General features: G+C 57.7%; 1 protein-coding gene across 1 annotated transcript in view; it reads left to right on the top strand.

The window, feature by feature from the left end:
- Positions 1–2503: 2503 nt before the first annotated feature.
- Positions 2504–26629, top strand: part of PGAP2 (post-GPI attachment to proteins 2) — a gene marked incomplete at both ends in the record, with an annotated part of 29250 nt that continues 5124 nt past the window's right edge. The window contains 3 exons of the mRNA XM_079535296.1: positions 2504–2668; positions 5390–5642; positions 7997–8103. Of these exons, the coding sequence (XP_079391422.1) occupies positions 2504–2668; positions 5390–5642; positions 7997–8103 (525 nt within the window). The remainder of the gene's footprint in view (positions 2669–5389; positions 5643–7996; positions 8104–26629) is intronic.

The raw sequence follows: 26629 nt of genomic DNA, 5'->3' as shown, positions 1-26629 counted from the left end.
AGTGAGCGGACCCACCCACTCTCCCTGTTTCCTTTTGTCTATTGGCTAAAGTGGAGATAAGCGCCGAGCACCGATTGGTCTCGCCCGGGAGGGGGCGGGGCTGACGCTGCGGAAGAGTCCAGAACATCCCTCCCGCCTCGCCGCCCAGCATCCGGGCGCGCCGGGGGCGGGGCTTCTTCCGGCCCGCCCAATCAGAGAGCTTCTCGGCCTCCTGTGTGCGCCGCTCAAAGGGCGGGGCGCGTTTAAGCGGTCCGCCGGTCCGGCAGGGGGCGCCCCACGCGGAGCCTTCGGGCCTTTTAGAGCCCAAACCTGGGCCTGATGGGGCCGCGCCGCGAGGGGCGCCCCCGGGTGGGGCCTGCGGCGGTGCTGCGGGACTGAGGCAGAGGGAGGCCGGGGGAGGACATGGGGGCCGAGGGGCGGGAACGGGGTGGGGCGAAGGGGAGGAGGGATGAGCAGGTACGGACAGCGGGCCCAGCGGAGCAGGAAGAGGCGGGGGCAGATCAGGGCGGGCATGGAGGAGCGAGGAGCGGTGTGAAGTGCGCGGGGCGGGAGGAGCGGAGCAACGGGGGACAGCGGGCCGAAGGGGTGAGAGCGGGGAACGTAGCGAGTGGGGGGCGGCCCTTGGGGTCCGGGCCGTGAGGGCGGTCCGTGCGGCGATGGGGGCTGCTGGGTCTCGGTTTGTCGTGAGCCTGGGCCGGTAGGGGCTCGGGGTGTGAACTGCAGCTCTACGGGCGGCACTGTGTGACGGCTGGGTCCAGAGCAGGGACGTTAAGATGGTCACAGGGCTGGAGCAGCTCGCCTGTGAACACAGGCTGAGGGAAGTGGGCTTGTTGAGCTTGGAGAAGGGAAGGCTGTGGGGAGACCTCATGATGGCCTTCCAGTGCTTGAAGGGTGCTTAAGTTCTTTAGAGAGAGAGTGGTGAGGTGCTGGAACAGCTGCCCAGAGAGGCTGTGATGCCCCGTCCATCCCTGGAGGTGTTGGAGGCCAGGTTGGATGGGGCCCTGGGCAGCCTGGGCTGCTGTGAGATGATGGGGAGGTTGGTGGCCCTGCATTGGTGGGGGGTTGGAACTTCGTGATCCTTGAGATCCTTTCCAACCCAAACCATTCTGTGATTCTGTTTGATCCTATGGTGCATATAAACAGGAGGGGGAACGGCTGTTTGTGAGGGTGGGTGGTGACAGGACAAGGGGAATGGCTTGAAAGTGAGCCAGGGGAGGTTTGGGTTGGATGTGAGGAGGAAGTTTTGGAGGCAGAGGGTGGTGAGGCAGTGGCACAGGTTGCCCAAGGAGGCTGTGGATGCCCCATCCATCCCTGCAGGCATTCAAGGCCAGGCTGGATGTGGCTCTGGGCAGCCTGGGCTGCTGGTTGGCGACCTGCACACAGCAGGGCTTGGAGCTGGATGAGCGCTGTGCTCCTTTGCAGCCCAGGCCGTTCTATGATTCAGGCACACTGTCCTTCATTCAAAGCATCAGCAGTGGAGCTGCCTTGGCAGGGGGTCCCACTCTGTCCTCACTTCCATGGCTGCAGCTGCGTCCTTAAAGCTTGCATCCCACAGTAAATGAATCCAGGCAGAGCAGCAAACCCTGAGGTGATCACACGGTTTGACATCACTCTTTGCTGCTCTATGGCAGCAGCAGCAGGCACTGAGCAGGACCCTGCCCCACGCCTCTCAGCAGCAGCTCTTTGGGCTGCAGCCTGAGGTCACGCTGCAGGATGTGACCCTGTGTTGCCCTTGGTCTGCTGATAATTGGCTTCAACGGGGATTGTCTGCGAGGAGGATTTGTCGTAGAGCCCGAGGTGAGGGAGGAAGCCGGCACTCAGCATCATGGCCCTTTGTCCCTTGTCCCCAGGTGGAGGGGAGGCGGTGTGGATTGGAGAGATTTGGGCCACGCGCAGCGGAGTGATGATTTGGGGTTGAAATAAAGACATGTGCAGTGCTGGGGACTGCAACTCTGTGCACCACAGCCTGAGGCACGTAGGACAAACAGCAGTGCCTCAGAGCTGGAGTGCACCTGGCTGATGCTGGGGCATTGAGCCGAGGGCAAGCTGCCAGGCTCGATAACTGGCCTCACCTGACCTGTCTGAGTTGTTGAGCAATGTTTTTATCATGCAAGCTGAAGGCTGTGGTCCTGCAGCTTCCTTGAGGTGTGGTGTTGGCTGTGCTGTGCTCACAGTGCCCCATCTGGGGCAGCATGGTGCCGTGTCAGCACAGCAGCTCTGAGCTCGGCCGAGGAAGGATCTGGATGGCTCTGCCCGGCAGAAATGCAGTCGCGTGTCTCCCAGCCTCGTGGTGCAAAGCTAGAAGCGTGTCCCATGCAGCTGATGCTGCTTTCTACCTCTGGCACCTTCATCCAGCACTCAGACTGCTGTGAAACACCGGCTGTGCCCAGGTTTCTCTGTTTGCAGCTTATTATAGCTTGATGCATCCATGCTGAGAGCTGCTGGGGACTGAAGGGCAGAGAATCCCTCCCAACGTGTGCTTTCTGCTTCCAGGTCCGTCAGCATGCTCCAGGTACCGCTGCCCCTGGATCGTGATGGTATCCTGTTCCGGCTCCGTTTCACCACTCTGGCTGTTTGGACTGTGTTTTGCCCCTTGTTTGGTTTCCTTTTCTGCGTGATTTGGTCTCTGCTCTTCCACTTCAAGGAGACAACAGCCACGCACTGCGGGGTAAGTGACGTTCACCTGCAGGGCGCTGAGCTCCTCTGGGTGCTGGCTGTGCAGGGATCCCCTGTTTCCTACCACAGGTGCTTTGTCACCTTGAACGATTTGTTTTTTGTGTTGCCTCTGAATGGGCAATTGAGTTTTCAATTTTTGAGAAGTGACACTGAGCAGATTGGTGTTGATGGCCATACAGAATAAAACTGACAAGGCTGAAGCTAAGTACACTGTCTTGACAAGGAGTTCCTCTTACAAGTGGAGTCACTGCCTCTCACGTCTGTTGGAGTTCTTTGGAGCAGCCTGTGCTACGTGCCTGGGAGCTCTGGCTGCGAGGGACAGCCGGGTTTCTGGAATGCATCAGGTCGAGTTCCTCAGCCATGGCATAAACATCAGTAAGCAGCAGGTGTAGAGCTATGAGAGGAGGCGACCCTGGGGTTGTGCAGGATCCCTGCTGCTCCTCCTCCCAAACACAGCGGGGTGATGAAGGTGGGGGGTGGTGACGTGGACTCCTGAGGGCAGAGCAGTGGGATCCCAGTGGATTGATTGAGAGAAATGACATGTGCAGTGTCCCCTCCTTGTGGGACGTTGTCCCCTCCTCACAGGACAGGCGTGTTGGGCAGTGCAGCAGGGATGCTCTGAGGTGTCCTGCAGCTCGAGATGCGGAGTGAGGGCTCCTCAGCTTCAGCCTGCAGAGATGCTGGGATGAGAGCAGAGAGGTGGAGGCCTCTGACGTCCTGGCTGGGTGGGAGAGCAGACAGGGACCCACTGCCTCCTGTGCCAGTGTGAGGAGCAGGGGAGATCATGAAGCACTGTGTGTGAAGCAAGTGAAAGGAGCTGTTTCCTCAGGCAAACGGCAGTCGGTGTGAGGAGCTTCAGTCTGCAGGCTGTTACTCCACATGGGCGCCATCAACGCTGTCAAGAGCAGACCAAGCTGTATCCAGGACTGCAGAGCCTTTGGAGCAGCTCTAAGAGCCTGTGGGGCACCAGGTCTTGGCTTTAATCAGAGGAAAGATCTCTGAAGGAGCCACTCAAATCCACTGGATCAGCACTTGATCATGATGCTGTTTTTGGCTCTTTAGATCACTGAACTCTTGTCTGCTGAGGACTGAGAGAGTCCATCCCTCAGAGCAGAGGAAGAGCATCATCAATGACAGGATAGTGAAGAGAGCTTTCAAGTGAGGTTGCTGGGCAAGGGAAGCCTCCCTCCACGCCTCTTATTGATTCAATGCCAGCATCAGCAATCGATGCCTGGAGAAAGGAAAGGGATCAGACACTGGCAGGAGAGCTCCTGGTGGGAGAACAGCACGTAGGAATTGCAGCCCCTTTATCCAAGAAAACAATTTCATTGGGGACTCAGCCGAAGTGTTTCTAAAGGATTTCATGCAGCATGGGAAATAAGCGGGGATCTGGGAGTTTTAGATTAAACAAGACTTTACTAAATTAAACTAAAACAAGTTCTAGTTAAACCAGACTTTGATCCTTCTGATTTCCTCCCTGCGCAGCTTGTTTACCGCACCAGGTGATCTTGGAGGTCTTTTGCAGCCAAGCTGTGATTCCATGGCATAGTTGTCCTGCAGGGATCACCTTTTGCATGGCAATCACAACTGGCTGCACATTCTTGGAGGTCAGCTCCAAGGTTTTCCTGCTGTTGTGTTTCTGAACATCACCTTTGCCTGCTGTTGCTGTCAGCTTTCTGTTGTTTCAATGTCGTTTCGCTTCCCTGCTCTCTTCTCTCTCTGAACCTGGGGATAGAATCATCGAATCATTAGGGTTGGAAAAGAGCTCTGAGATCACCGTGTCCAACCCCAACCCATCCCCACTGTGCTCAGTAAAACGTGTCCCTAAGTGCCACATTTACCCATTTTTTGCACACCTCCGGGGACGGTGACCTCACCGCTTCCCTGGGCAGCCTGTCCCTGTGCTTGAGAAGGGACACGCAGGGAAAGGAAGGAGTGAGGGCTGTGGATGTCAAGTGGAGAAACCTGAGCAGGGTTCTCAGCTCACTGAGCCTTCTCAATAGGCTGTGGAGGTGCTGGGGGCTGGATAGCCCTGCAGGATGCATCAGGACTGCTGCTGTGGTACAGAATCACAGGCAGTTCTGTACAGTCTTTGAACAGGAGAGTGCCCAGATGGGTTTGGATGTCTGCAGGAAGATCCTCACCTCGCAGGGCAGCAGTACTGGAGCTCTGCCCCCCTCACAGCACAGATGGAACTCCCTAGGCTGCAGTCTATGCAGGTGCCCCTTGTCCTGGCATTGGGCACCACGGAACAGAGCCCAGCCCCATCTCTGACCTTCAGACACTGACAAGCACTGCTCAGATCCAGCCTTCTCTCCTGCAGGTGCACAGCCCTGGCACTCTCAGCCTGTCCCCAGCACGAGGTCCTCCAGGCCCCCACCAGCTCTGCACCCCCCACAAGGCTCTCCCACCAGTTCCCAGTCCGTCTGGAGCTGGGGAGCCCAGCACTGGGTGCAGTGCTGCAGCTGTGCCCTCCCCAGGGCAGAGCAGAGGGGAGGATCTCCTCGCTCACGCTGCTGGCCGCGCTCTGCAGCATATCCCAGATCCCATTGGCCTTCTTGGCCGCAGGGCACTCAGCTCAACCCACTGCTCAACCAGGACCTCCAGGCCCTTCTCTGCAGAGTTCCTTTCCTGCACATCAGCCCCACCATGTCCGTTTCCTGTCTTTTGACGTGGCATTTGTGCCATAACGAGCCGTACTCCCATCTTCCAGGTCCCAAACTACCTGCCCTCCATCAGTGCTGCCATCGGAGGAGAGACCCCGCAGCGCTACGTCTGGAGGCTCTGCATTGGTCTGCACTCAGCTCCACGTTTCCTGGTGGCTGTTGCCTACTGGAACCACTACCAGAGCTGCCACTGCTCCCACCCTCGCTACCTGCGCCTGTGCCACCTCAACCTGCTGCTCAACCTGCTCGAGAACTTTGCCCTCCTCGTGCTGACCTACGTGTCCTCCTCAGAGAACTATGGTACGTGGCTCCCTGCAACTCTGCATCAACCCCTGCATGCTCAGCTTGTTTGTGGAAGCTGAGCTCTGTAAAAGTTAGGATTTATATTATAGAATGATAGAATGGCCTGGGTTGCACAGGAGCACGGCGCTCATCCAGCTCCAAGCCCTGCTGTGTGCAGGTCGCCAACCAGCAGCCCAGGCTGCCCAGAGCCACATCCAGCCTGGCCTTGAATGCCTGCAGGGATGGGGATATGTGCAAGTTACATCTGTAATGTGCTTGTAGCTCAGCTCTGGCTGAAACTCACAGAATCATGGAGTGGTTTGGGCTGAAAGGGACCTCAAGGATCATCCAGTTTCCACCCCCAGCTGTGGACAGGATTTACAGCCCCTAAGTCAAGCAGCAGCTCAGGCTGTTTGGGGCCCCATCCAGTCCTGATCTGCAGGGATGGGGCCCCCACAGCTCTGGGCTCAGTGTCAGAGCCTCGCTGCTCTCTAGGTAAAGAGTTTCCTCCTCCATCTGGCCTTGATCTCCCATTCTGAAGCCATTCCCATTGACCGCAGCCCTTCAGCTCCGACCTTCCGGCCAACTCCTTATCCCCCAAACAGCCACCCTCTGATCCATACCTCCTGTTTAGAGATAGGGATGTGGTGTGGGACCATGTCGAAGGCCTTGCATACATGCAGCTGGATGGCATCCATTGCCCTTCACTTTACCCACCAATGCCATTGCAGGAGGCCTCCAGATGGATTGGGCACAGCCTGCCCTTGGTGAAGCTGTGCTGGCTTTCAGATCACGTCCTCGTCCCTCACGTCCTTTACATGAATTCCTGGTGGCTGCATTTCTGTGCCAAGCTGCCATCCAGCCCTAGTGCTGTGCTCCTGTGCTGAGGATGTGCTTAATGCTGCTCATCACCACTCAGCAAAACTCAGCACTGCTCCTGCTGTCAGCACAGCTCCCACTTCTGCCTCGTGGCCGTGGCACTGAGTTGACTCCAACCTACTGTCTCCTAGCAGCATTTTCTGGGTTAATTTCCTGTACTGTCTGTTGAGCAAACGAGAATCTTTCAGATTACACCAAAGCACGTGAAGCAATGGGCTCAGAAGTGCCTCTCACCCATGGGTCCCATCTGAGCTGAGTGTAACTGCCAGCAGTGGGACCTGGTGGTGGTGGCAGCACGGAGGGCTGGCAGTCACCAGGTGGTGCTGCTGCAAAGGGCACGGAGCTGCTGGGACTTGGTGGTGAATGCTGGGTGCAGCCATGGGGTGCAGGGTTACAGTCGTAGAGTACTGCAAAGGGAGGCAGCAGGGCTGCACGGAGAGCGGGTTTGGAGCAGGGCTGACATGAAGAAGCTGGTTTGTGTCCTTGCAGGAAGGGTGAGGAGGGGCTGGAGCTGTACTGAAGGCTGCAGCAGCATGGATTGTGAGCCTGCTGGCTGCCTTTGGGAGTGGGCTGTGCTCCCTGGGCCCTGCAGTGATGCCACAACGGGGCTGTGGGGTGGGCTGCATCCAGGATGCCCATGGGTGCCCTCAGCCACTCACACAGCCATGCAGCTGGGCTCAGGCTCATCCCTTCTGCAGGGCACTGCCACCTTCTTACCTCCAGCTGCTGCCTTCAGCTCCGCTCCGTGCTGGGGGGCATTGTTTTCCTTCCCCTGAAACAGGGAAGAGAAAGAAGAGGAGGGAAGTGTGGTTCTTACGGTCAGGTGTCGTGGTTGCAAATTCAGCCTGTGGGTTCCGTTCCTGGAGAAAAGTTGGGGGAATGCTTTGTGAATAAGTGCTTCTATTTGAAACAAAAGCATTTGGCCCAAAATCTCATGGACTTTGCATGTGGCTCTGGGTGTTGCGAGCTGCCTAAATTCCACACCACTCAACAAGTGATGGTTCCTGCCTGCCCTGCAGCCAGTGTGGGTTCAGCAATGTGCAGGACAGCCTCGGTGCTGGTGAGAAGGCTGCTGGCAGCTGTCACCTGGCAGCTGAAATGCAGGAGACCAGCAGGACGTGCTGGGCAGGCTCACTGTGCAGCCAGCCGCCGTGCCTCAGTTTCCCCATCCATCCCAGGAGCTGCTCCCAAGTCTGCCTGTGGTTTGCAGCCGCTGGGGCTCCCAGACCAGGTGCCAGAGAGCAGATAAAAGCCCTATGTGCTGTGCTGTGCTGCCAAACACATAAAGCACACTCAGAAACGTGCAGCCCCAGCCCTAGGGGAAGACACAAGGCATGGGCAGACAGCTGTCTTCAGCTCTGCGTGGCTGGCGTGCTGCTGAGGCTGCCGGCAGGGCTGTGCCCACCGTTCTTTGCCCCCAAAGCCTCCCCTGGTGCTTCTGGCTCATTTCGGTGCCTACATTTAACAGGAAGCCTCTTGTCTTGTTGATTCAGCAATCCATGAAAATGCCTTCATCGTCTTTATCACGTCAGCTCTGGGCCACATGCTCCTGACGTGCATCCTCTGGAGGATGACTAAGAAACACACAGTAAGTCCCGAGGTACAGACACTTTCCTTTCTTCTCTCGGTGCTGTGGTTGGGGCTGGTGGTGGAAGGGCTTCATCTGTTGCTTGCTTCCAAAATGACCAGGTCTGGGTGGTGAAGGTATTAAAGAATCGGGTGAATGTGGCTGATGGTCACCAAAATTCACACTTTGGTCCAACAAAGCAAACCGTGGAGGAATGTTTTGAGTTCCTGTTCTGTAGTTTTCGCGTGGAACTGATCCTCAGAATGCCATCTGCTGGGGTCTGCATTGCTGCCCTTCTCCCCTTGCTTGGGGGAGCCCCTCTGGGAGCTGAGCTGGGCTCTGTGCTGGGGAGCAGTCCTGCAAGCAGGGAGCAGCTGCAGGCGGCTGTGGGTCTCACATGCAGCTCTGGGGCTTCTCTGCAAGAGGCTGAAGGCTTGGGGAGCTGCTGGTCACACTGCACATCAGGCAGAGCTCCATCACCTGCACCCAGCTGTGATTGGTGCCCTGCTTTGGGATAAGCCACAAGCAGCAGCACAGGGCAGTGTGTTCAAAGGCAGCTTTGGAACTGTGTATGCAGGAGCTCTGAACCCCCGTGGTGCCTTTTGCACGTGCAGGTTTGTCTGTGACACTGGCCTGGGGCTGGCTCAGGAGAGCTGGGTTCCTACGGAGCAGAGTGGGAGCTGAACCTGGGGCTGGATCTGTGCAGAGCAGGATGGGTGTTGTGCATGGGGCTGGGTCCGTGTGGAGCAGCATGGGTGCTGTGCATGGGTCTGTATGGAGCAGGATGGGTGCTGAGTCTGGGGCTGGATTTGTACAGAGCAGGATGAGAGCTGTGCACGGGGCTGGGTCCATGTGGAGCAGGATGAGTGCTGTGCATGGGTCTGTGTGGAGCAGGATGGGAGCATGGGGCACAGCCAGGCAGTCACACAGTGCTTCACTGCAGCTCCTGCCTCATGGTCTCTGTTTATCCTCCCAATCCAGCAATTCTCCAGCTGCTGGCCCTGCTGGGATACCTGGAAGAGCAGCTCCAGCTGCTGTGGCTGCAGCTGCACTGCAGGAGAGCCCTTTGCAGGTCCCATCCCGGGGCAGGGGCTCAGTTCTGCTCCTCACTGCATCCCAGTGGGATGGCTGGTGCTCGGTCACGGGGAGCTGCTGAGTGTCAGCAGGGTGTGTGGGGCTTTGGGCCGTGCTGGTGCTGCCCTGGCTCGCAGAAAACCACACAGCTTGCTGAGCAGGAGGCTGCCCCACACTCACACAGGCCACAGTTGGGCAGTGGGGGCACTGTGGATGTGCAGAATCAGCCCAGGGCTTCCTTTATTGAAGCTCTTTGGGCTCTTTGTGGTTTTACCACCCGTCCTTGCAGTGCCCAGCGCTGAGTGGGGCTCCCTCCATCATCCCATCCATCATCCTTGGGATTAAACTGGGTGGGATGGTTCTGGGGGTGTGGGATGCTGCCTGGGCATGCTGCCATGCTGGTGGCCCTGGGGGAGTGGACCCAGCCATGTCCAAAAGTGAATAAAGGTGCAGAGGAACCCCGCAGTGGGGAGGAGCTCACCTGCTCGGTGCTGGTCCTGCTGGCCCTGTGTTCTTGCCTGGATCCAACAGAACTGGAAGCATACAGGCTGGAGGAGCCTTCTGAGACCCCCAGTCCCACCCCAAAACCACATCCCTCAGTGCCACATCCCCATGGTTCCACAACCCCCCCCTTACCCCCCCCTGTTCCTTGGGCAGCCTGTGCCAGTGCATTAACGCTCTTTGGAGAAGAATTTTCCCCTGATCTCAGACCTGGTGCAGCCTTGGGGCTGATAACAAGGCATATCTTCCAGCCCAGAGCTGAGTGTCCCCATGCAGTGGTGGCAGATGGAGCCACAGCAAGAGCACCCAGTGGGTCCCTGTGGCACAGACTGGATGGGTGCGCTGTGATTGCCCCAGCATCCTTCCCACACAGCACCAGGCAGCACTGCAGGGGGATTTGCCACTGCTGCTTGCTGTGTGCTGTGTGCTGTGAGCTGTGAGATGTGTGTGCTGTGAGATGTGTGCTGTGCGCTGTGTGCTGTGTGCTGTGCTGTGTGCTGTGTGCTGTGTGCTGTGAGCTGTGAGATGTGTGCTGTGTGCTGTGAGCTGTGAGATGTGTGCTGTGTGCTGTGTGCTGTGCTGTGTGCTGTGTGCTGTGAGCTGTGAGCTGTGTGCTGTGTGCTGTGCTGTGTGCTGTGTGCTGTGTGCTGTGTGCTGTGAGCTGTGAGCTGTGAGCTGTGTGCTGTGTGCTGTGTGCTGTGTGCTGTGAGCTGTGAGCTGTGAGCTGTGAGCTGTGTGCTGTGTGCTGTGTGCTGTGTGCTGTGAGCTGTGAGATGTGTGCTGTGTGCTGTGAGCTGTGAGATGTGTGCTGTGTGCTGTGTGCTGTGCTGTGTGCTGTGTGCTGTGAGCTGTGAGATGTGTGCTGTGTGCTGTGCTGTGTGCTGTGTGCTGTGAGCTGTGAGCTGTGAGCTGTGAGCTGTGAGCTGTGTGCTGTGTGCTGTGTGCTGTGTGCTGTGAGCTGTGAGCTGAGCTGTGTGCTGTGTGCTGTGTGCTGTGTGCTGTGCTGTGTGCTGTGTGCTGTGTGCTGTGTGCTGTGTGCTGTGTGCTGTGAGCTGTGAGCTGTGAGCTGTGTGCTGTGTGCTGTGTGCTGTGTGCTGTGAGCTGTGAGCTGTGAGCTGTGTGCTGTGTGCTGTGTGCTGTGTGCTGTGAGCTGTGAGCTGTGTGCTGTGTGCTGTGTGCTGTGTGCTGTGTGCTGTGTGCTGTGTGCTGTGCTGTGTGCTGTGTGCTGTGTGCTGTGTGCTGTGTGCTGTGCTGTGTGCTGTGTGCTGTGTGCTGTGTGCTGTGTGCTGTGCTGTGTGCTGTGAGCTGTGAGCTGTGTGCTGTGTGCTGTGTGCTGTGCTGTGTGCTGTGAGCTGTGCTGTGTGCTGTGAGCTGTGCTGTGTGCTGTGTGCTGTGTGCTGTGTGCTGTGTGCTGTGTGCTGTGTGCTGTGAGCTGTGCTGTGCTGTGCTGTGTGCTGTGCTGTGAGCTGTGAGATGTGTGCTGTGTGCTGTGAGCTGTGCTGTGCTGTGCTGTGTGCTGTGTGCTGTGAGCTGTGCTGTGCTGTGCTGTGTGCTGTGCTGTGTGCTGTGTGCTGTGTGCTGTGTGCTGTGTGCTGTGCTGTGTGCTGTGTGCTGTGTGCTGTGTGCTGTGTGCTGTGTGCTGTGTGCTGTGCTGTGTGCTGTGTGCTGTGCTTTGTGCTGTGTGCTGTGTGCTGTGTGCTGTGCTGTGCTGTGTGCTGTGTGCTGTGCTGTGTGCTGTGCTGTGTGCTGTGCTGTGTGCTGTGTGCTGTGTGCTGTGTGCTGTGTGCTGTGCTTTGTGCTGTGCTGTGTGCTGTGTGCTGTGTGCTGTGCGCTGTGTGCTGTGTGCTGTGCTGTGTGCTGTGTGCTGTGTGCTGTGCTGTGTGCTGTGTGCTGTGTGCTGTGCTGTGTGCTGTGTGCTGTGCTGTGTGCTGTGCTGTGTGCTGTGTGCTGTGTGCTGTGAGCTGTGAGATGTGTGCTGTGTGCTGTGTGCTGTGCTGTGCTGTGTGCTGTGCTGTGTGCTGTGTGCTGTGTGCTGTGTGCTGTGCTGTGCTGTGTGCTGTGAGCTGTGTGCTGTGTGCTGTGCTGTGTGCTGTGTGCTGTGCGCTGTGTGCTGTGTGCTGTGCTGTGTGCTGTGTGCTGTGTGCTGTGCTGTGTGCTGTGTGCTGTGTGCTGTGCTGTGTGCTGTGTGCTGTGCTGTGTGCTGTGCTGTGTGCTGTGTGCTGTGTGCTGTGAGCTGTGAGATGTGTGCTGTGTGCTGTGTGCTGTGCTGTGCTGTGTGCTGTGAGCTGTGCTGTGTGCTGTGTGCTGTGTGCTGTGCTGTGCTGTGTGCTGTGAGCTGTGTGCTGTGTGCTGTGCTGTGTGCTGTGTGCTGTGTGCTGTGTGCTGTGTGCTGTGTGCTGTGTGCTGTGTGCTGTGTGCTGTGCTGTGTGCTGTGTGCTGTGCTGTGCGCTGTGTGCTGTGTGCTGTGCGCTGTGTGCTGTGCTTTGTGCTGTGCTGTGTGCTGTGTGCTGTGAGCTGTGTGCTCTGTGCTGTGTGCTGTGTGCTGTGTGCTGTGTGCTGTGTGCTGTGCTGTGTGCTGTGTGCTGTGTGCTGTGCTGTGTGCTGTGCTGTGTGCTGTGTGCTGTGAGCTGTGTGCTGTGCTGTGTGCTGTGTGCTGTGTGCTGTGCTGTGTGCTGTGTGCTGTGTGCTGTGTGCTGTGTGCTGTGTGCTGTGCTGTGTGCTGTGAGCTGTGTGCTGTGTGCTGTGCTGTGTGCTGTGTGCTGTGTGCTGTGTGCTGTGTGCTGTGTGCTGTGTGCTGTGTGCTGTGTGCTGTGTGCTGTGTGCTGTGTGCTGTGCTGTGTGCTGTGTGCTGTGCTGTGCGCTGTGTGCTGTGTGCTGTGCGCTGTGTGCTGTGCTTTGTGCTGTGCTGTGTGCTGTGTGCTGTGTGCTGTGAGCTGTGTGCTCTGTGCTGTGTGCTGTGTGCTGTGTGCTGTGTGCTGTGTGCTGTGCTGTGTGCTGTGTGCTGTGTGCTGTGCTGTGTGCTGTGCTGTGTGCTGTGTGCTGTGTGCTGTGTGCTGTGTGCTGTGCTGTGTGCTGTGTGCTGTGTGCTGTGTGCTGTGTGCTGTGTGCTGTGTGCTGTGTGCTGTGCTGTGTGCTGTGTGCTGTGTGCTGTGCTGTGTGCTGTGCTGTGTGCTGTGCTGTGTGCTGTGTGCTGTGTGCTGTGTGCTGTGTGCTGTGTGCTGTGCTGTGTGCTGTGAGCTGTGAGCTGTGTGCTGTGTGCTGTGTGCTGTGTGCTGTGTGCTGTGCTGTGTGCTGTGTGCTGTGTGCTGTGCTGTGTGCTGTGCTGTGTGCTGTGCTGTGTGCTGTGTGCTGTGTGCTGTGCTGTGCTGTGTGCTGTGCTGTGTGCTGTGAGCTGTGCTGTGTGCTGTGTGCTGTGTGCTGTGTGCTGTGCTGTGTGCTGTGAGCTGTGCTGTGTGCTGTGTGCTGTGTGCTGTGTGCTGTGCTGTGTGCTGTGTGCTGTGTGCTGTGAGCTGTGCTGTGCTGTGCTGTGTGCTGTGCTGTGAGCTGTGAGATGTGTGCTGTGTGCTGTGTGCTGTGTGCTGTGCTGTGTGCTGTGTGCTGTGCTGTGCTGTGTGCTGTGTGCTGTGCTGTGCTGTGCTGTGTGCTGTGTGCTGTGTGCTGTGCTGTGTGCTGTGAGCTGTGTGCTGTGTGCTGTGCTGTGTGCTGTGTGCTGTGTGCTGTGTGCTGTGTGCTGTGTGCTGTGTGCTGTGTGCTGTGTGCTGTGCTGTGTGCTGTGTGCTGTGCTGTGCGCTGTGTGCTGTGTGCTGTGCTGTGTGCTGTGCTGTGTGCTGTGCTGTGTGCTGTGTGCTGTGAGCTGTGTGCTGTGTGCTGTGTGCTGTGTGCTGTGTGCTGTGCTGTGTGCTGTGTGCTGTGTGCTGTGTGCTGTGTGCTGTGTGCTGTGTGCTGTGCTGTGTGCTGTGTGCTGTGTGCTGTGCTGTGTGCTGTGCTGTGTGCTGTGCTGTGTGCTGTGTGCTGTGTGCTGTGTGCTGTGTGCTGTGTGCTGTGCTGTGTGCTGTGTGCTGTGTGCTGTGAGCTGTGCTGTGCTGTGCTGTGTGCTGTGCTGTGAGCTGTGAGATGTGTGCTGTGTGCTGTGTGCTGTGTGCTGTGCTGTGTGCTGTGTGCTGTGCTGTGCTGTGTGCTGTGTGCTGTGCTGTGCTGTGTGCTGTGTGCTGTGTGCTGTGCTGTGTGCTGTGAGCTGTGTGCTGTGTGCTGTGCTGTGTGCTGTGTGCTGTGTGCTGTGTGCTGTGTGCTGTGTGCTGTGTGCTGTGTGCTGTGTGCTGTGCTGTGTGCTGTGTGCTGTGCTGTGCGCTGTGTGCTGTGTGCTGTGTGCTGTGCGCTGTGTGCTGTGCTTTGTGCTGTGTGCTGTGAGCTGTGTGCTCTGTGCTGTGTGCTGTGTGCTGTGTGCTGTGTGCTGTGTGCTGTGCTGTGTGCTGTGTGCTGTGTGCTGTGCTGTGTGCTGTGCTGTGTGCTGTGTGCTGTGAGCTGTGTGCTGTGCTGTGTGCTGTGTGCTGTGTGCTGTGTGCTGTGCTGTGTGCTGTGTGCTGTGTGCTGTGTGCTGTGTGCTGTGTGCTGTGTGCTGTGTGCTGTGCTGTGTGCTGTGTGCTGTGTGCTGTGCTGTGTGCTGTGCTGTGTGCTGTGCTGTGTGCTGTGTGCTGTGTGCTGTGTGCTGTGTGCTGTGTGCTGTGCTGTGTGCTGTGAGCTGTGAGCTGTGTGCTGTGTGCTGTGTGCTGTGTGCTGTGTGCTGTGCTGTGTGCTGTGTGCTGTGTGCTGTGCTGTGTGCTGTGCTGTGTGCTGTGTGCTGTGTGCTGTGCTGTGCTGTGTGCTGTGCTGTGTGCTGTGAGCTGTGCTGTGTGCTGTGTGCTGTGTGCTGTGTGCTGTGCTGTGTGCTGTGAGCTGTGCTGTGTGCTGTGTGCTGTGTGCTGTGTGCTGTGCTGTGTGCTGTGTGCTGTGTGCTGTGAGCTGTGCTGTGCTGTGCTGTGTGCTGTGCTGTGAGCTGTGAGATGTGTGCTGTGTGCTGTGTGCTGTGTGCTGTGCTGTGTGCTGTGTGCTGTGCTGTGCTGTGTGCTGTGTGCTGTGCTGTGCTGTGTGCTGTGTGCTGTGTGCTGTGTGCTGTGCTGTGTGCTGTGTGCTGTGTGCTGTGTGCTGTGTGCTGTGTGCTGTGCTGTGCTGTGTGCTGTGTGCTGTGCTGTGCTGTGTGCTGTGTGCTGTGTGCTGTGTGCTGTGCTGTGTGCTGTGTGCTGTGTGCTGTGTGCTGTGTGCTGTGTGCTGTGTGCTGTGTGCTGTGCTGTGTGCTGTGTGCTGTGTGCTGTGCTGTGTGCTGTGTGCTGTGTGCTGTGTGCTGTGTGCTGTGCTGTGCTGTGTGCTGTGTGCTGTGTGCTGTGTGCTGTGTGCTGTGTGCTGTGTGCTGTGTGCTGTGTGCTGTGTGCTGTGTGCTGTGCTGTGTGCTGTGTGCTGTGTGCTGTGCTGTGTGCTGTGTGCTGTGTGCTGTGTGCTGTGCTGTGCTGTGTGCTGTGTGCTGTGTGCTGTGTGCTGTGTGCTGTGCTGTGTGCTGTGTGCTGTGTGCTGTGTGCTGTGCTGTGTGCTGTGTGCTGTGCTGTGTGCTGTGTGCTGTGCTGTGCTGTGCTGTGTGCTGTGTGCTGTGTGCTGTGCTGTGTGCTGTGTGCTGTGTGCTGTGTGCTGTGCTGTGTGCTGTGTGCTGTGCTGTGCTGTGTGCTGTGCTGTGTGCTGTGTGCTGTGCTGTGTGCTGTGTGCTGTGCTGTGTGCTGTGTGCTGTGTGCTGTGTGCTGTGCTGTGTGCTGTGTGCTGTGCTGTGTGCTGTGTGCTGTGCTGTGCTGTGCTGTGTGCTGTGTGCTGTGTGCTGTGCTGTGTGCTGTGTGCTGTGTGCTGTGAGCTGTGCTGTGCTGTGCTGTGTGCTGTGCTGTGAGCTGTGAGATGTGTGCTGTGTGCTGTGTGCTGTGTGCTGTGTGCTGTGTGCTGTGTGCTGTGTGCTGTGCGCTGTGTGCTGTGTGCTGTGTGCTGTGTGCTGTGCTGTGTGCTGTGTGCTGTGTGCTGTGTGCTCTGTGCTGTGCTGTGTGCTGTGTGCTGTGTGCTGTGTGCTGTGCTGTGTGCTGTGTGCTGTGTGCTGTGTGCTGTGCTTTGTGCTGTGCTGTGTGCTGTGTGCTGTGTGCTGTGTGCTGTGTGCTGTGTGCTGTGTGCTGTGCTGTGTGCTGTGTGCTGTGTGCTGTGCTGTGTGCTGTGCTGTGTGCTGTGAGCTGTGTGCTGTGCGCTGTGAGCTGTGCTGTGTGCTGTGTGCTGTGTGCTGTGTGCTGTGTGCTGTGCTGTGAGCTGTGTGCTGTGTGCTGTGTGCTGTGTGCTGTGTGCTGTGTGCTGTGCTGTGTGCTGTGTGCTGTGCTGTGTGCTGTGTGCTGTGCTGTGTGCTGTGTGCTGTGAGCTGTGAGATGTGTGCTGTGTGCTGTGTGCTGTGCTGTGTGCTGTGTGCTGTGTGCTGTGTGCTGTGTGCTGTGCTGTGTGCTGTGCTGTGTGCTGTGCTGTGTGCTGTGTGCTGTGTGCTGTGTGCTGTGCTGTGTGCTGTGTACTGTGTGCTGTGTGCTGTGTGCTGTGCTGTGAGCTGTGAGATGTGTGCTGTGTGCTGTGTGCTGTGCTGTGTGCTGTGTGCTGTGTGCTGTGTGCTGTGTGCTGTGTGCTGTGCTGTGTGCTGTGTGCTGTGTGCTGTGTGCTGTGTGCTGTGTGCTGTGCTGTGTGCTGTGTGCTGTGTGCTGTGTGCTGTGTGCTGTGCTGTGTGCTGTGCTGTGTGCTGTGTGCTGTGTGGTGTGCTGTGCTGTGCTGTGTGCTGTGTGCTGTGTGCTGTGCTGTGTGCTGTGCTGTGCTGTGTGCTGTGCTGTGCTGTGTGCTGTGTGCTGTGTGCTGTGCTGTGCTGTGTGCTGTGTGCTGTATGCTGTGTGCTGTGTGCTGTGCTGTGTGCTGTGTGCTGTGTGCTGTGTGCTGTGTGCTGTGCTGTGTGCTGTGTGCTGTGTGCTGTATGCTGTGTGCTGTGCTGTGTGCTGTGTGCTGTGCTGTGTGCTGTGTGCTGTGTGCTGTGTGCTGTGTGCTGTGTGCTGTGTGCTGTGCTGTGAGCTGTGAGATGTGTGCTGTGTGCTGTGTGCTGTGCTGTGTGCTGTGTGCTGTGTGCTGTGTGCTGTGTGCTGTGTGCTGTGTGCTGTGTGCTGTGCTGTGTGCTGTGTGCTGTGTGCTGTGCTGTGTGCTGTGTGCTGTGTGCTGTGTGCTGTGTGCTGTGCTGTGTGCTGTGTGCTGTGTGCTGTGCTGTGTGCTGTGTGCTGTGCTGTGCGCTGTGTGCTGTGTGCTGTGCGCTGTGCTGTGTGCTGTGCTGTGTGCTGTGTGCTGTGTGCTGTGCTGTGCTGTGTGCTGTGTGCTGTGTGCTGTGCTGTGTGCTGTGTGCTGTGCTGTGCTGTGTGCTGTGTGCTGTGTGCTGTGTGCTGTGCTGTGTGCTGTGTGCTGTGTGCTGTGTGCTGTGTGCTGTGCTGTGTGCTGTGCTGTGTGCTGTGTGCTGTGTGGTGTGCTGTGCTGTGCTGTGTGCTGTGTGCTGTGTGCTGTGCTGTGTGCTGTGCTGTGCTGTGTGCTGTGAGCTGTGTGCTGTGTGCTGTGCTGTGCTGTGTGCTGTGCTGTGTGCTGTGTGCTGTGTGCTGTGTGCTGTGCTGTGCTGTGTGCTGTGCTGTGTGCTGTGTGCTGTGTGCTGTGCTGTGTGCTGTGTGCTGTGTGCTGTGTGCTGTGTGCTGTGTGCTGTGTGCTGTGTGCTGTGCTGTGTGCTGTGCTGTGTGCTGTGTGCTGTGTGCTGTGTGCTGTGCTGTGTGCTGTGTGCTGTGTGCTGTGTGCTGTGTGCTGTGTGCTGTGCTGTGTGCTGTGCTGTGTGCTGTGTGCTGTGTGCTGTGCTGTGTGCTGTGTGCTGTGCTGTGTGCTGTGTGCTGTGCTGTGTGCTGTGTGCTGTGCTGTGTGCTGTGCGCTGTGAGCTGTGCTGTGTGCTGTGTGCTGTGTGCTGTGTGCTGTGTGCTGTGCTGTGAGCTGTGTGCTGTGTGCTGTGTGCTGTGTGCTGTGTGCTGTGCTGTGTGCTGTGTGCTGTGCTGTGTGCTGTGTGCTGTGCTGTGTGCTGTGTGCTGTGAGCTGTGAGATGTGTGCTGTGTGCTGTGTGCTGTGTGCTGTGCTGTGTGCTGTGTGCTGTGTGCTGTGTGCTGTGCTGTGTGCTGTGTGCTGTGTGCTGTGTGCTGTGCTGTGTGCTGTGTACTGTGTGCTGTGTGCTGTGTGCTGTGCTGTGTGCTGTGTGCTGTGTGCTGTGCTGTGAGCTGTGAGATGTGTGCTGTGTGCTGTGTGCTGTGCTGTGTGCTGTGTGCTGTGTGCTGTGTGCTGTGCTGTGTGCTGTGTGCTGTGTGCTGTGTGCTGTGTGCTGTGTGCTGTGCTGTGTGCTGTGTGCTGTGTGCTGTGTGCTGTGTGCTGTGCTGTGTGCTGTGCTGTGTGCTGTGTGCTGTGTGGTGTGCTGTGCTGTGCTGTGTGCTGTGTGCTGTGTGCTGTGCTGTGTGCTGTGCTGTGCTGTGTGCTGTGCTGTGCTGTGTGCTGTGTGCTGTGCTGTGCTGTGTGCTGTGCTGTGTGCTGTGTGCTGTGTGCTGTGTGCTGTGCTGTGCTGTGTGCTGTGTGCTGTATGCTGTGTGCTGTGTGCTGTGCTGTGTGCTGTGTGCTGTGTGCTGTGTGCTGTGTGCTGTGCTGTGTGCTGTATGCTGTGTGCTGTGCTGTGTGCTGTGTGCTGTGCTGTGTGCTGTGTGCTGTGTGCTGTGTGCTGTGTGCTGTGCTGTGTGCTGTGTGCTGTGTGCTGTGCTGTGAGCTGTGAGATGTGTGCTGTGTGCTGTGTGCTGTGCTGTGTGCTGTGTGCTGTGTGCTGTGTGCTGTGTGCTGTGTGCTGTGTGCTGTGTGCTGTGCTGTGTGCTGTGTGCTGTGTGCTGTGTGCTGTGTGCTGTGCTGTGTGCTGTGTGCTGTGTGCTGTGTGCTGTGTGCTGTGCTGTGTGCTGTGTGCTGTGTGCTGTGCTGTGTGCTGTGTGCTGTGCTGTGCGCTGTGTGCTGTGTGCTGTGCGCTGTGCTGTGTGCTGTGCTGTGTGCTGTGTGCTGTGTGCTGTGCTGTGCTGTGTGCTGTGTGCTGTGTGCTGTGTGCTGTGTGCTGTGCTGTGCTGTGTGCTGTGTGCTGTGTGCTGTGTGCTGTGTGCTGTGCTGTGTGCTGTGTGCTGTGTGCTGTGTGCTGTGTGCTGTGCTGTGTGCTGTGCTGTGTGCTGTGTGCTGTGTGGTGTGCTGTGCTGTGCTGTGTGCTGTGTGCTGTGTGCTGTGCTGTGTGCTGTGCTGTGCTGTGTGCTGTGAGCTGTGTGCTGTGTGCTGTGCTGTGCTGTGTGCTGTGCTGTGTGCTGTGTGCTGTGTGCTGTGTGCTGTGCTGTGCTGTGTGCTGTGCTGTGTGCTGTGTGCTGTGTGCTGTGTGCTGTGTGCTGTGTGCTGTGCTGTGTGCTGTGTGCTGTGTGCTGTGTGCTGTGTGCTGTGTGCTGTGTGCTGTGTGCTGTGCTGTGTGCTGTGCTGTGTGCTGTGTGCTGTGTGCTGTGTGCTGTGCTGTGTGCTGTGTGCTGTGTGCTGTGTGCTGTGTGCTGTGTGCTGTGCTGTGTGCTGTGCTGTGTGCTGTGTGCTGTGTGCTGTGCTGTGTGCTGTGTGCTGTGCTGTGTGCTGTGTGCTGTGCTGTGTGCTGTGTGCTGTGCTGTGCTGTGTGCTGTGTGCTGTGTGCTGTGTGCTGTGTGCTGTGCTGTGTGCTGTGTGCTGTGTCCTGTGTGCTGTGTGCTGTGTGCTGTGCTGTGCTGTGTGCTGTGTGCTGTGTGCTGTGTGCTGTGTGCTGTGTGCTGTGTGCTGTGTGCTGTGTGCTGTGCTGTGTGCTGTGCTGTGTGCTGTGTGCTGTGTGCTGTGTGCTGTGTGCTGTGCTGTGTGCTGTGCTGTGTGCTGTGTGCTGTGTGCTGTGCTGTGTGCTGTGTGCTGTGTGCTGTGTGCTGTGTGCTGTGTGCTGTGCTGTGCTGTGTGCTGTGTGCTGTGCTGTGTGCTGTGTGCTGTGCTGTGCTGTGTGCTGTGCTGTGTGCTGTGAGCTGTGCTGTGTGCTGTGTGCTGTGTGCTGTGCTGTGCTGTGTGCTGTGAGCTGTGTGCTGTGTGCTGTGCTGTGTGCTGTGTGCTGTGTGCTGTGTGCTGTGTGCTGTGTGCTGTGTGCTGTGCTGTGTGCTGTGTGCTGTGTGCTGTGCTGTGTGCTGTGCTGTGTGCTGTGTGCTGTGAGCTGTGTGCTGTGCTGTGTGCTGTGTGCTGTGTGCTGTGTGCTGTGCTGTGTGCTGTGTGCTGTGTGCTGTGTGCTGTGCTGTGTGCTGTGTGCTGTGTGCTGTGCTGTGTGCTGTGAGCTGTGTGCTGTGAGCTGTGTGCTGTGTGCTGTGTGCTGTGTGCTGTGTGCTGTGTGCTGTGCTGTGTGCTGTGCTGTGCGCTGTGTGCTGTGTGCTGTGTGCTGTGTGCTGTGTGCTGTGTGCTGTGTGCTGTGCTGTGTGCTGTGTGCTGTGTGCTGTGCTGTGAGCTGTGAGATGTGTGCTGTGTGCTGTGTGCTGTGCTGTGTGCTGTGTGCTGTGTGCTGTGTGCTGTGTGCTGTGTGCTGTGTGCTGTGCTGTGTGCTGTGTGCTGTGTGCTGTGTGCTGTGTGCTGTGTGCTGTGCTGTGTGCTGTGTGCTGTGTGCTGTGTGCTGTGTGCTGTGCTGTGTGCTGTGTGCTGTGTGCTGTGCTGTGTGCTGTGTGCTGTGCTGTGCGCTGTGTGCTGTGTGCTGTGCGCTGTGCTGTGTGCTGTGCTGTGTGCTGTGTGCTGTGTGCTGTGCTGTGCTGTGTGCTGTGTGCTGTGTGCTGTGTGCTGTGTGCTGTGCTGTGCTGTGTGCTGTGTGCTGTGTGCTGTGTGCTGTGTGCTGTGCTGTGTGCTGTGTGCTGTGTGCTGTGTGCTGTGTGCTGTGCTGTGTGCTGTGCGCTGTGTGGTGTGCTGTGCTGTGCTGTGTGCTGTGTGCTGTGTGCTGTGCTGTGTGCTGTGCTGTGCTGTGTGCTGTGAGCTGTGTGCTGTGTGCTGTGCTGTGCTGTGTGCTGTGCTGTGTGCTGTGTGCTGTGTGCTGTGTGCTGTGCTGTGCTGTGTGCTGTGCTGTGTGCTGTGTGCTGTGTGCTGTGCTGTGTGCTGTGTGCTGTGTGCTGTGTGCTGTGTGCTGTGTGCTGTGTGCTGTGCTGTGTGCTGTGCTGTGTGCTGTGTGCTGTGTGCTGTGTGCTGTGCTGTGTGCTGTGTGCTGTGTGCTGTGTGCTGTGTGCTGTGTGCTGTGCTGTGTGCTGTGCTGTGTGCTGTGTGCTGTGTGCTGTGCTGTGTGCTGTGTGCTGTGCTGTGTGCTGTGTGCTGTGCTGTGCTGTGTGCTGTGTGCTGTGTGCTGTGTGCTGTGTGCTGTGCTGTGTGCTGTGTGCTGTGTCCTGTGTGCTGTGTGCTGTGTGCTGTGCTGTGCTGTGTGCTGTGTGCTGTGTGCTGTGTGCTGTGTGCTGTGTGCTGTGTGCTGTGTGCTGTGTGCTGTGTGCTGTGCTGTGTGCTGTGCTGTGTGCTGTGTGCTGTGTGCTGTGTGCTGTGTGCTGTGCTGTGTGCTGTGCTGTGTGCTGTGTGCTGTGTGCTGTGCTGTGTGCTGTGTGCTGTGTGCTGTGTGCTGTGTGCTGTGTGCTGTGCTGTGCTGTGTGCTGTGTGCTGTGCTGTGTGCTGTGTGCTGTGCTGTGTGCTGTGTGCTGTGCTGTGCTGTGTGCTGTGCTGTGTGCTGTGAGCTGTGCTGTGTGCTGTGTGCTGTGTGCTGTGCTGTGCTGTGTGCTGTGAGCTGTGTGCTGTGTGCTGTGCTGTGTGCTGTGTGCTGTGTGCTGTGTGCTGTGTGCTGTGTGCTGTGTGCTGTGTGCTGTGTGCTGTGCTGTGTGCTGTGTGCTGTGCTGTGCGCTGTGTGCTGTGTGCTGTGCGCTGTGTGCTGTGCTTTGTGCTGTGCTGTGTGCTGTGTGCTGTGTGCTGTGTGCTGTGAGCTGTGTGCTCTGTGCTGTGTGCTGTGTGCTGTGTGCTGTGTGCTGTGTGCTGTGCTGTGTGCTGTGCTGTGTGCTGTGTGCTGTGAGCTGTGTGCTGTGCTGTGTGCTGTGTGCTGTGTGCTGTGTGCTGTGCTGTGTGCTGTGTGCTGTGTGCTGTGTGCTGTGTGCTGTGTGCTGTGTGCTGTGTGCTGTGTGCTGTGCTGTGTGCTGTGTGCTGTGTGCTGTGCTGTGTGCTGTGAGCTGTGTGCTGTGAGCTGTGTGCTGTGTGCTGTGCTGTGTGCTGTGTGCTGTGTGCTGTGCTGTGTGCTGTGCTGTGCGCTGTGTGCTGTGTGCTGTGTGCTGTGTGCTGTGTGCTGTGTGCTGTGTGCTGTGTGCTGTGTGCTGTGCTGTGTGCTGTGCTGTGCGCTGTGTGCTGTGTGCTGTGCGCTGTGTGCTGTGCTTTGTGCTGTGCTGTGTGCTGTGTGCTGTGTGCTGTGTGCTGTGAGCTGTGTGCTCTGTGCTGTGTGCTGTGTGCTGTGTGCTGTGCTGTGTGCTGTGTGCTGTGTGCTGTGCTGTGTGCTGTGCTGTGTGCTGTGTGCTGTGAGCTGTGTGCTGTGCTGTGCTGTGTGCTGTGCTGTGTGCTGTGTGCTGTGTGCTGTGTGCTGTGCTGTGCTGTGTGCTGTGCTGTGTGCTGTGTGCTGTGTGCTGTGTGCTGTGTGCTGTGTGCTGTGTGCTGTGTGCTGTGTGCTGTGCTGTGTGCTGTGTGCTGTGTGCTGTGAGCTGTGCTGTGCTGTGCTGTGTGCTGTGCTGTGAGCTGTGAGATGTGTGCTGTGTGCTGTGTGCTGTGCTGTGTGCTGTGTGCTGTGTGCTGTGTGCTGTGTGCTGTGCGCTGTGTGCTGTGTGCTGTGTGCTGTGTGCTGTGCTGTGTGCTGTGTGCTGTGTGCTGTGTGCTGTGTGCTGTGCTGTGTGCTGTGTGCTGTGTGCTGTGTGCTGTGTGCTGTGCTGTGTGCTGTGTGCTGTGTGCTGTGTGCTGTGCTTTGTGCTGTGCTGTGTGCTGTGTGCTGTGTGCTGTGTGCTGTGTGCTGTGTGCTGTGTGCTGTGTGCTGTGCTGTGTGCTGTGTGCTGTGTGCTGTGCTGTGTGCTGTGAGCTGTGTGCTGTGCGCTGTGAGCTGTGCTGTGTGCTGTGTGCTGTGTGCTGTGTGCTGTGTGCTGTGTGCTGTGAGCTGTGTGCTGTGTGCTGTGTGCTGTGTGCTGTGTGCTGTGCTGTGTGCTGTGTGCTGTGTGCTGTGTGCTGTGCTGTGTGCTGTGTGCTGTGTGCTGTGTGCTGTGTGCTGTGTGCTGTGTGCTGTGTGCTGTGTGCTGTGTGCTGTGTGCTGTGTGCTGTGCTGTGTGCTGTGTGCTGTGTGCTGTGCTGTGTGCTGTGAGCTGTGTGCTGTGAGCTGTGTGCTGTGTGCTGTGTGCTGTGTGCTGTGTGCTGTGTGCTGTGCTGTGTGCTGTGCTGTGCGCTGTGTGCTGTGTGCTGTGTGCTGTGTGCTGTGTGCTGTGTGCTGTGTGCTGTGTGCTGTGTGCTGTGTGCTGTGCTGTGTGCTGTGCTGTGCGCTGTGTGCTGTGTGCTGTGCGCTGTGTGCTGTGCTTTGTGCTGTGCTGTGTGCTGTGTGCTGTGTGCTGTGTGCTGTGAGCTGTGTGCTCTGTGCTGTGTGCTGTGTGCTGTGTGCTGTGCTGTGTGCTGTGTGCTGTGTGCTGTGCTGTGTGCTGTGCTGTGTGCTGTGTGCTGTGTGCTGTGTGCTGTGTGCTGTGTGCTGTGTGCTGTGCTGTGCTGTGTGCTGTGCTGTGTGCTGTGTGCTGTGTGCTGTGTGCTGTGTGCTGTGTGCTGTGTGCTGTGTGCTGTGCTGTGTGCTGTGTGCTGTGTGCTGTGAGCTGTGCTGTGCTGTGCTGTGTGCTGTGCTGTGAGCTGTGAGATGTGTGCTGTGTGCTGTGTGCTGTGCTGTGTGCTGTGTGCTGTGTGCTGTGTGCTGTGTGCTGTGCGCTGTGTGCTGTGTGCTGTGTGCTGTGTGCTGTGCTGTGTGCTGTGTGCTGTGTGCTGTGTGCTGTGTGCTGTGCTGTGTGCTGTGTGCTGTGTGCTGTGTGCTGTGTGCTGTGCTGTGTGCTGTGCTGTGTGCTGTGTGCTGTGAGCTGTGTGCTGTGCTGTGTGCTGTGTGCTGTGTGCTGTGTGCTGTGCTGTGTGCTGTGTGCTGTGTGCTGTGTGCTGTGTGCTGTGTGCTGTGTGCTGTGTGCTGTGTGCTGTGTGCTGTGCTGTGTGCTGTGTGCTGTGTGCTGTGCTGTGTGCTGTGAGCTGTGTGCTGTGAGCTGTGTGCTGTGTGCTGTGTGCTGTGTGCTGTGTGCTGTGTGCTGTGCTGTGTGCTGTGCTGTGCGCTGTGTGCTGTGTGCTGTGTGCTGTGTGCTGTGTGCTGTGTGCTGTGTGCTGTGCTGTGTGCTGTGTGCTGTGTGCTGTGCTGTGAGCTGTGAGATGTGTGCTGTGTGCTGTGTGCTGTGCTGTGTGCTGTGTGCTGTGTGCTGTGTGCTGTGTGCTGTGTGCTGTGTGCTGTGCTGTGTGCTGTGTGCTGTGTGCTGTGTGCTGTGTGCTGTGTGCTGTGCTGTGTGCTGTGTGCTGTGTGCTGTGTGCTGTGTGCTGTGTGCTGTGCTGTGTGCTGTGTGCTGTGTGCTGTGCTGTGTGCTGTGTGCTGTGCTGTGCGCTGTGTGCTGTGTGCTGTGCGCTGTGCTGTGTGCTGTGCTGTGTGCTGTGTGCTGTGTGCTGTGCTGTGCTGTGTGCTGTGTGCTGTGTGCTGTGTGCTGTGTGCTGTGCTGTGCTGTGTGCTGTGTGCTGTGTGCTGTGTGCTGTGTGCTGTGCTGTGTGCTGTGTGCTGTGTGCTGTGTGCTGTGTGCTGTGCTGTGTGCTGTGCGCTGTGTGGTGTGCTGTGCTGTGCTGTGTGCTGTGTGCTGTGTGCTGTGCTGTGTGCTGTGCTGTGCTGTGTGCTGTGAGCTGTGTGCTGTGTGCTGTGCTGTGCTGTGTGCTGTGCTGTGTGCTGTGTGCTGTGTGCTGTGTGCTGTGCTGTGCTGTGTGCTGTGCTGTGCTGTGTGCTGTGCTGTGCTGTGTGCTGTGCTGTGCTGTGTGCTGTGTGCTGTGTGCTGTGTGCTGTGTGCTGTGCTGTGTGCTGTGTGCTGTGTGCTGTGCTGTGTGCTGTGTGCTGTGTGCTGTGTGCTGTGTGCTGTGTGCTGTGTGCTGTGCTGTGTGCTGTGCTGTGTGCTGTGTGCTGTGTGCTGTGTGCTGTGCTGTGTGCTGTGTGCTGTGTGCTGTGTGCTGTGTGCTGTGTGCTGTGCTGTGTGCTGTGCTGTGTGCTGTGTGCTGTGTGCTGTGTGCTGTGTGCTGTGTGCTGTGTGCTGTGCTGTGTGCTGTGCTGTGTGCTGTGTGCTGTGTGCTGTGTGCTGTGCTGTGTGCTGTGTGCTGTGCTGTGTGCTGTGTGCTGTGCTGTGTGCTGTGTGCTGTGCTGTGCTGTGTGCTGTGTGCTGTGTGCTGTGTGCTGTGTGCTGTGCTGTGTGCTGTGTGCTGTGTCCTGTGTGCTGTGTGCTGTGTGCTGTGCTGTGCTGTGTGCTGTGTGCTGTGTGCTGTGTGCTGTGTGCTGTGTGCTGTGTGCTGTGTGCTGTGTGCTGTGCTGTGTGCTGTGCTGTGTGCTGTGTGCTGTGTGCTGTGTGCTGTGTGCTGTGCTGTGTGCTGTGCTGTGTGCTGTGTGCTGTGTGCTGTGCTGTGTGCTGTGTGCTGTGTGCTGTGTGCTGTGTGCTGTGTGCTGTGCTGTGCTGTGTGCTGTGTGCTGTGCTGTGTGCTGTGTGCTGTGCTGTGTGCTGTGTGCTGTGCTGTGCTGTGTGCTGTGCTGTGTGCTGTGAGCTGTGCTGTGTGCTGTGTGCTGTGTGCTGTGCTGTGCTGTGTGCTGTGAGCTGTGTGCTGTGTGCTGTGCTGTGTGCTGTGTGCTGTGTGCTGTGTGCTGTGTGCTGTGTGCTGTGTGCTGTGTGCTGTGTGCTGTGCTGTGTGCTGTGTGCTGTGCTGTGCGCTGTGTGCTGTGTGCTGTGCGCTGTGTGCTGTGCTTTGTGCTGTGCTGTGTGCTGTGTGCTGTGTGCTGTGTGCTGTGAGCTGTGTGCTCTGTGCTGTGTGCTGTGTGCTGTGTGCTGTGTGCTGTGTGCTGTGCTGTGTGCTGTGCTGTGTGCTGTGTGCTGTGAGCTGTGTGCTGTGCTGTGTGCTGTGTGCTGTGTGCTGTGTGCTGTGCTGTGTGCTGTGTGCTGTGTGCTGTGTGCTGTGTGCTGTGTGCTGTGTGCTGTGTGCTGTGTGCTGTGTGCTGTGCTGTGTGCTGTGTGCTGTGCTGTGTGCTGTGAGCTGTGTGCTGTGAGCTGTGTGCTGTGTGCTGTGTGCTGTGTGCTGTGTGCTGTGTGCTGTGCTGTGTGCTGTGCTGTGCGCTGTGTGCTGTGTGCTGTGTGCTGTGTGCTGTGTGCTGTGTGCTGTGTGCTGTGTGCTGTGCGCTGTGTGCTGTGTGCTGTGTGCTGTGTGCTGTGTGCTGTGTGCTGTGCTGTGTGCTGTGTGCTGTGTGCTGTGCTGTGTGCTGTGCTGTGTGCTGTGTGCTGTGAGCTGTGTGCTGTGCTGTGCTGTGTGCTGTGCTGTGTGCTGTGTGCTGTGTGCTGTGTGCTGTGCTGTGCTGTGTGCTGTGCTGTGTGCTGTGTGCTGTGTGCTGTGTGCTGTGTGCTGTGTGCTGTGTGCTGTGTGCTGTGTGCTGTGTGCTGTGCTGTGTGCTGTGTGCTGTGTGCTGTGAGCTGTGCTGTGCTGTGCTGTGTGCTGT

Source organism: Tetrao urogallus (assembly GCF_951394365.1).
Source record: "Tetrao urogallus genome assembly, chromosome: 1".
In the NCBI taxonomy this organism is placed as follows: Eukaryota; Metazoa; Chordata; class Aves; order Galliformes; family Phasianidae; genus Tetrao; species Tetrao urogallus.
The sequence above is the reverse complement of the archived record's forward strand: the minus strand, read 5'-3'. Positions and strand labels throughout refer to the sequence as shown.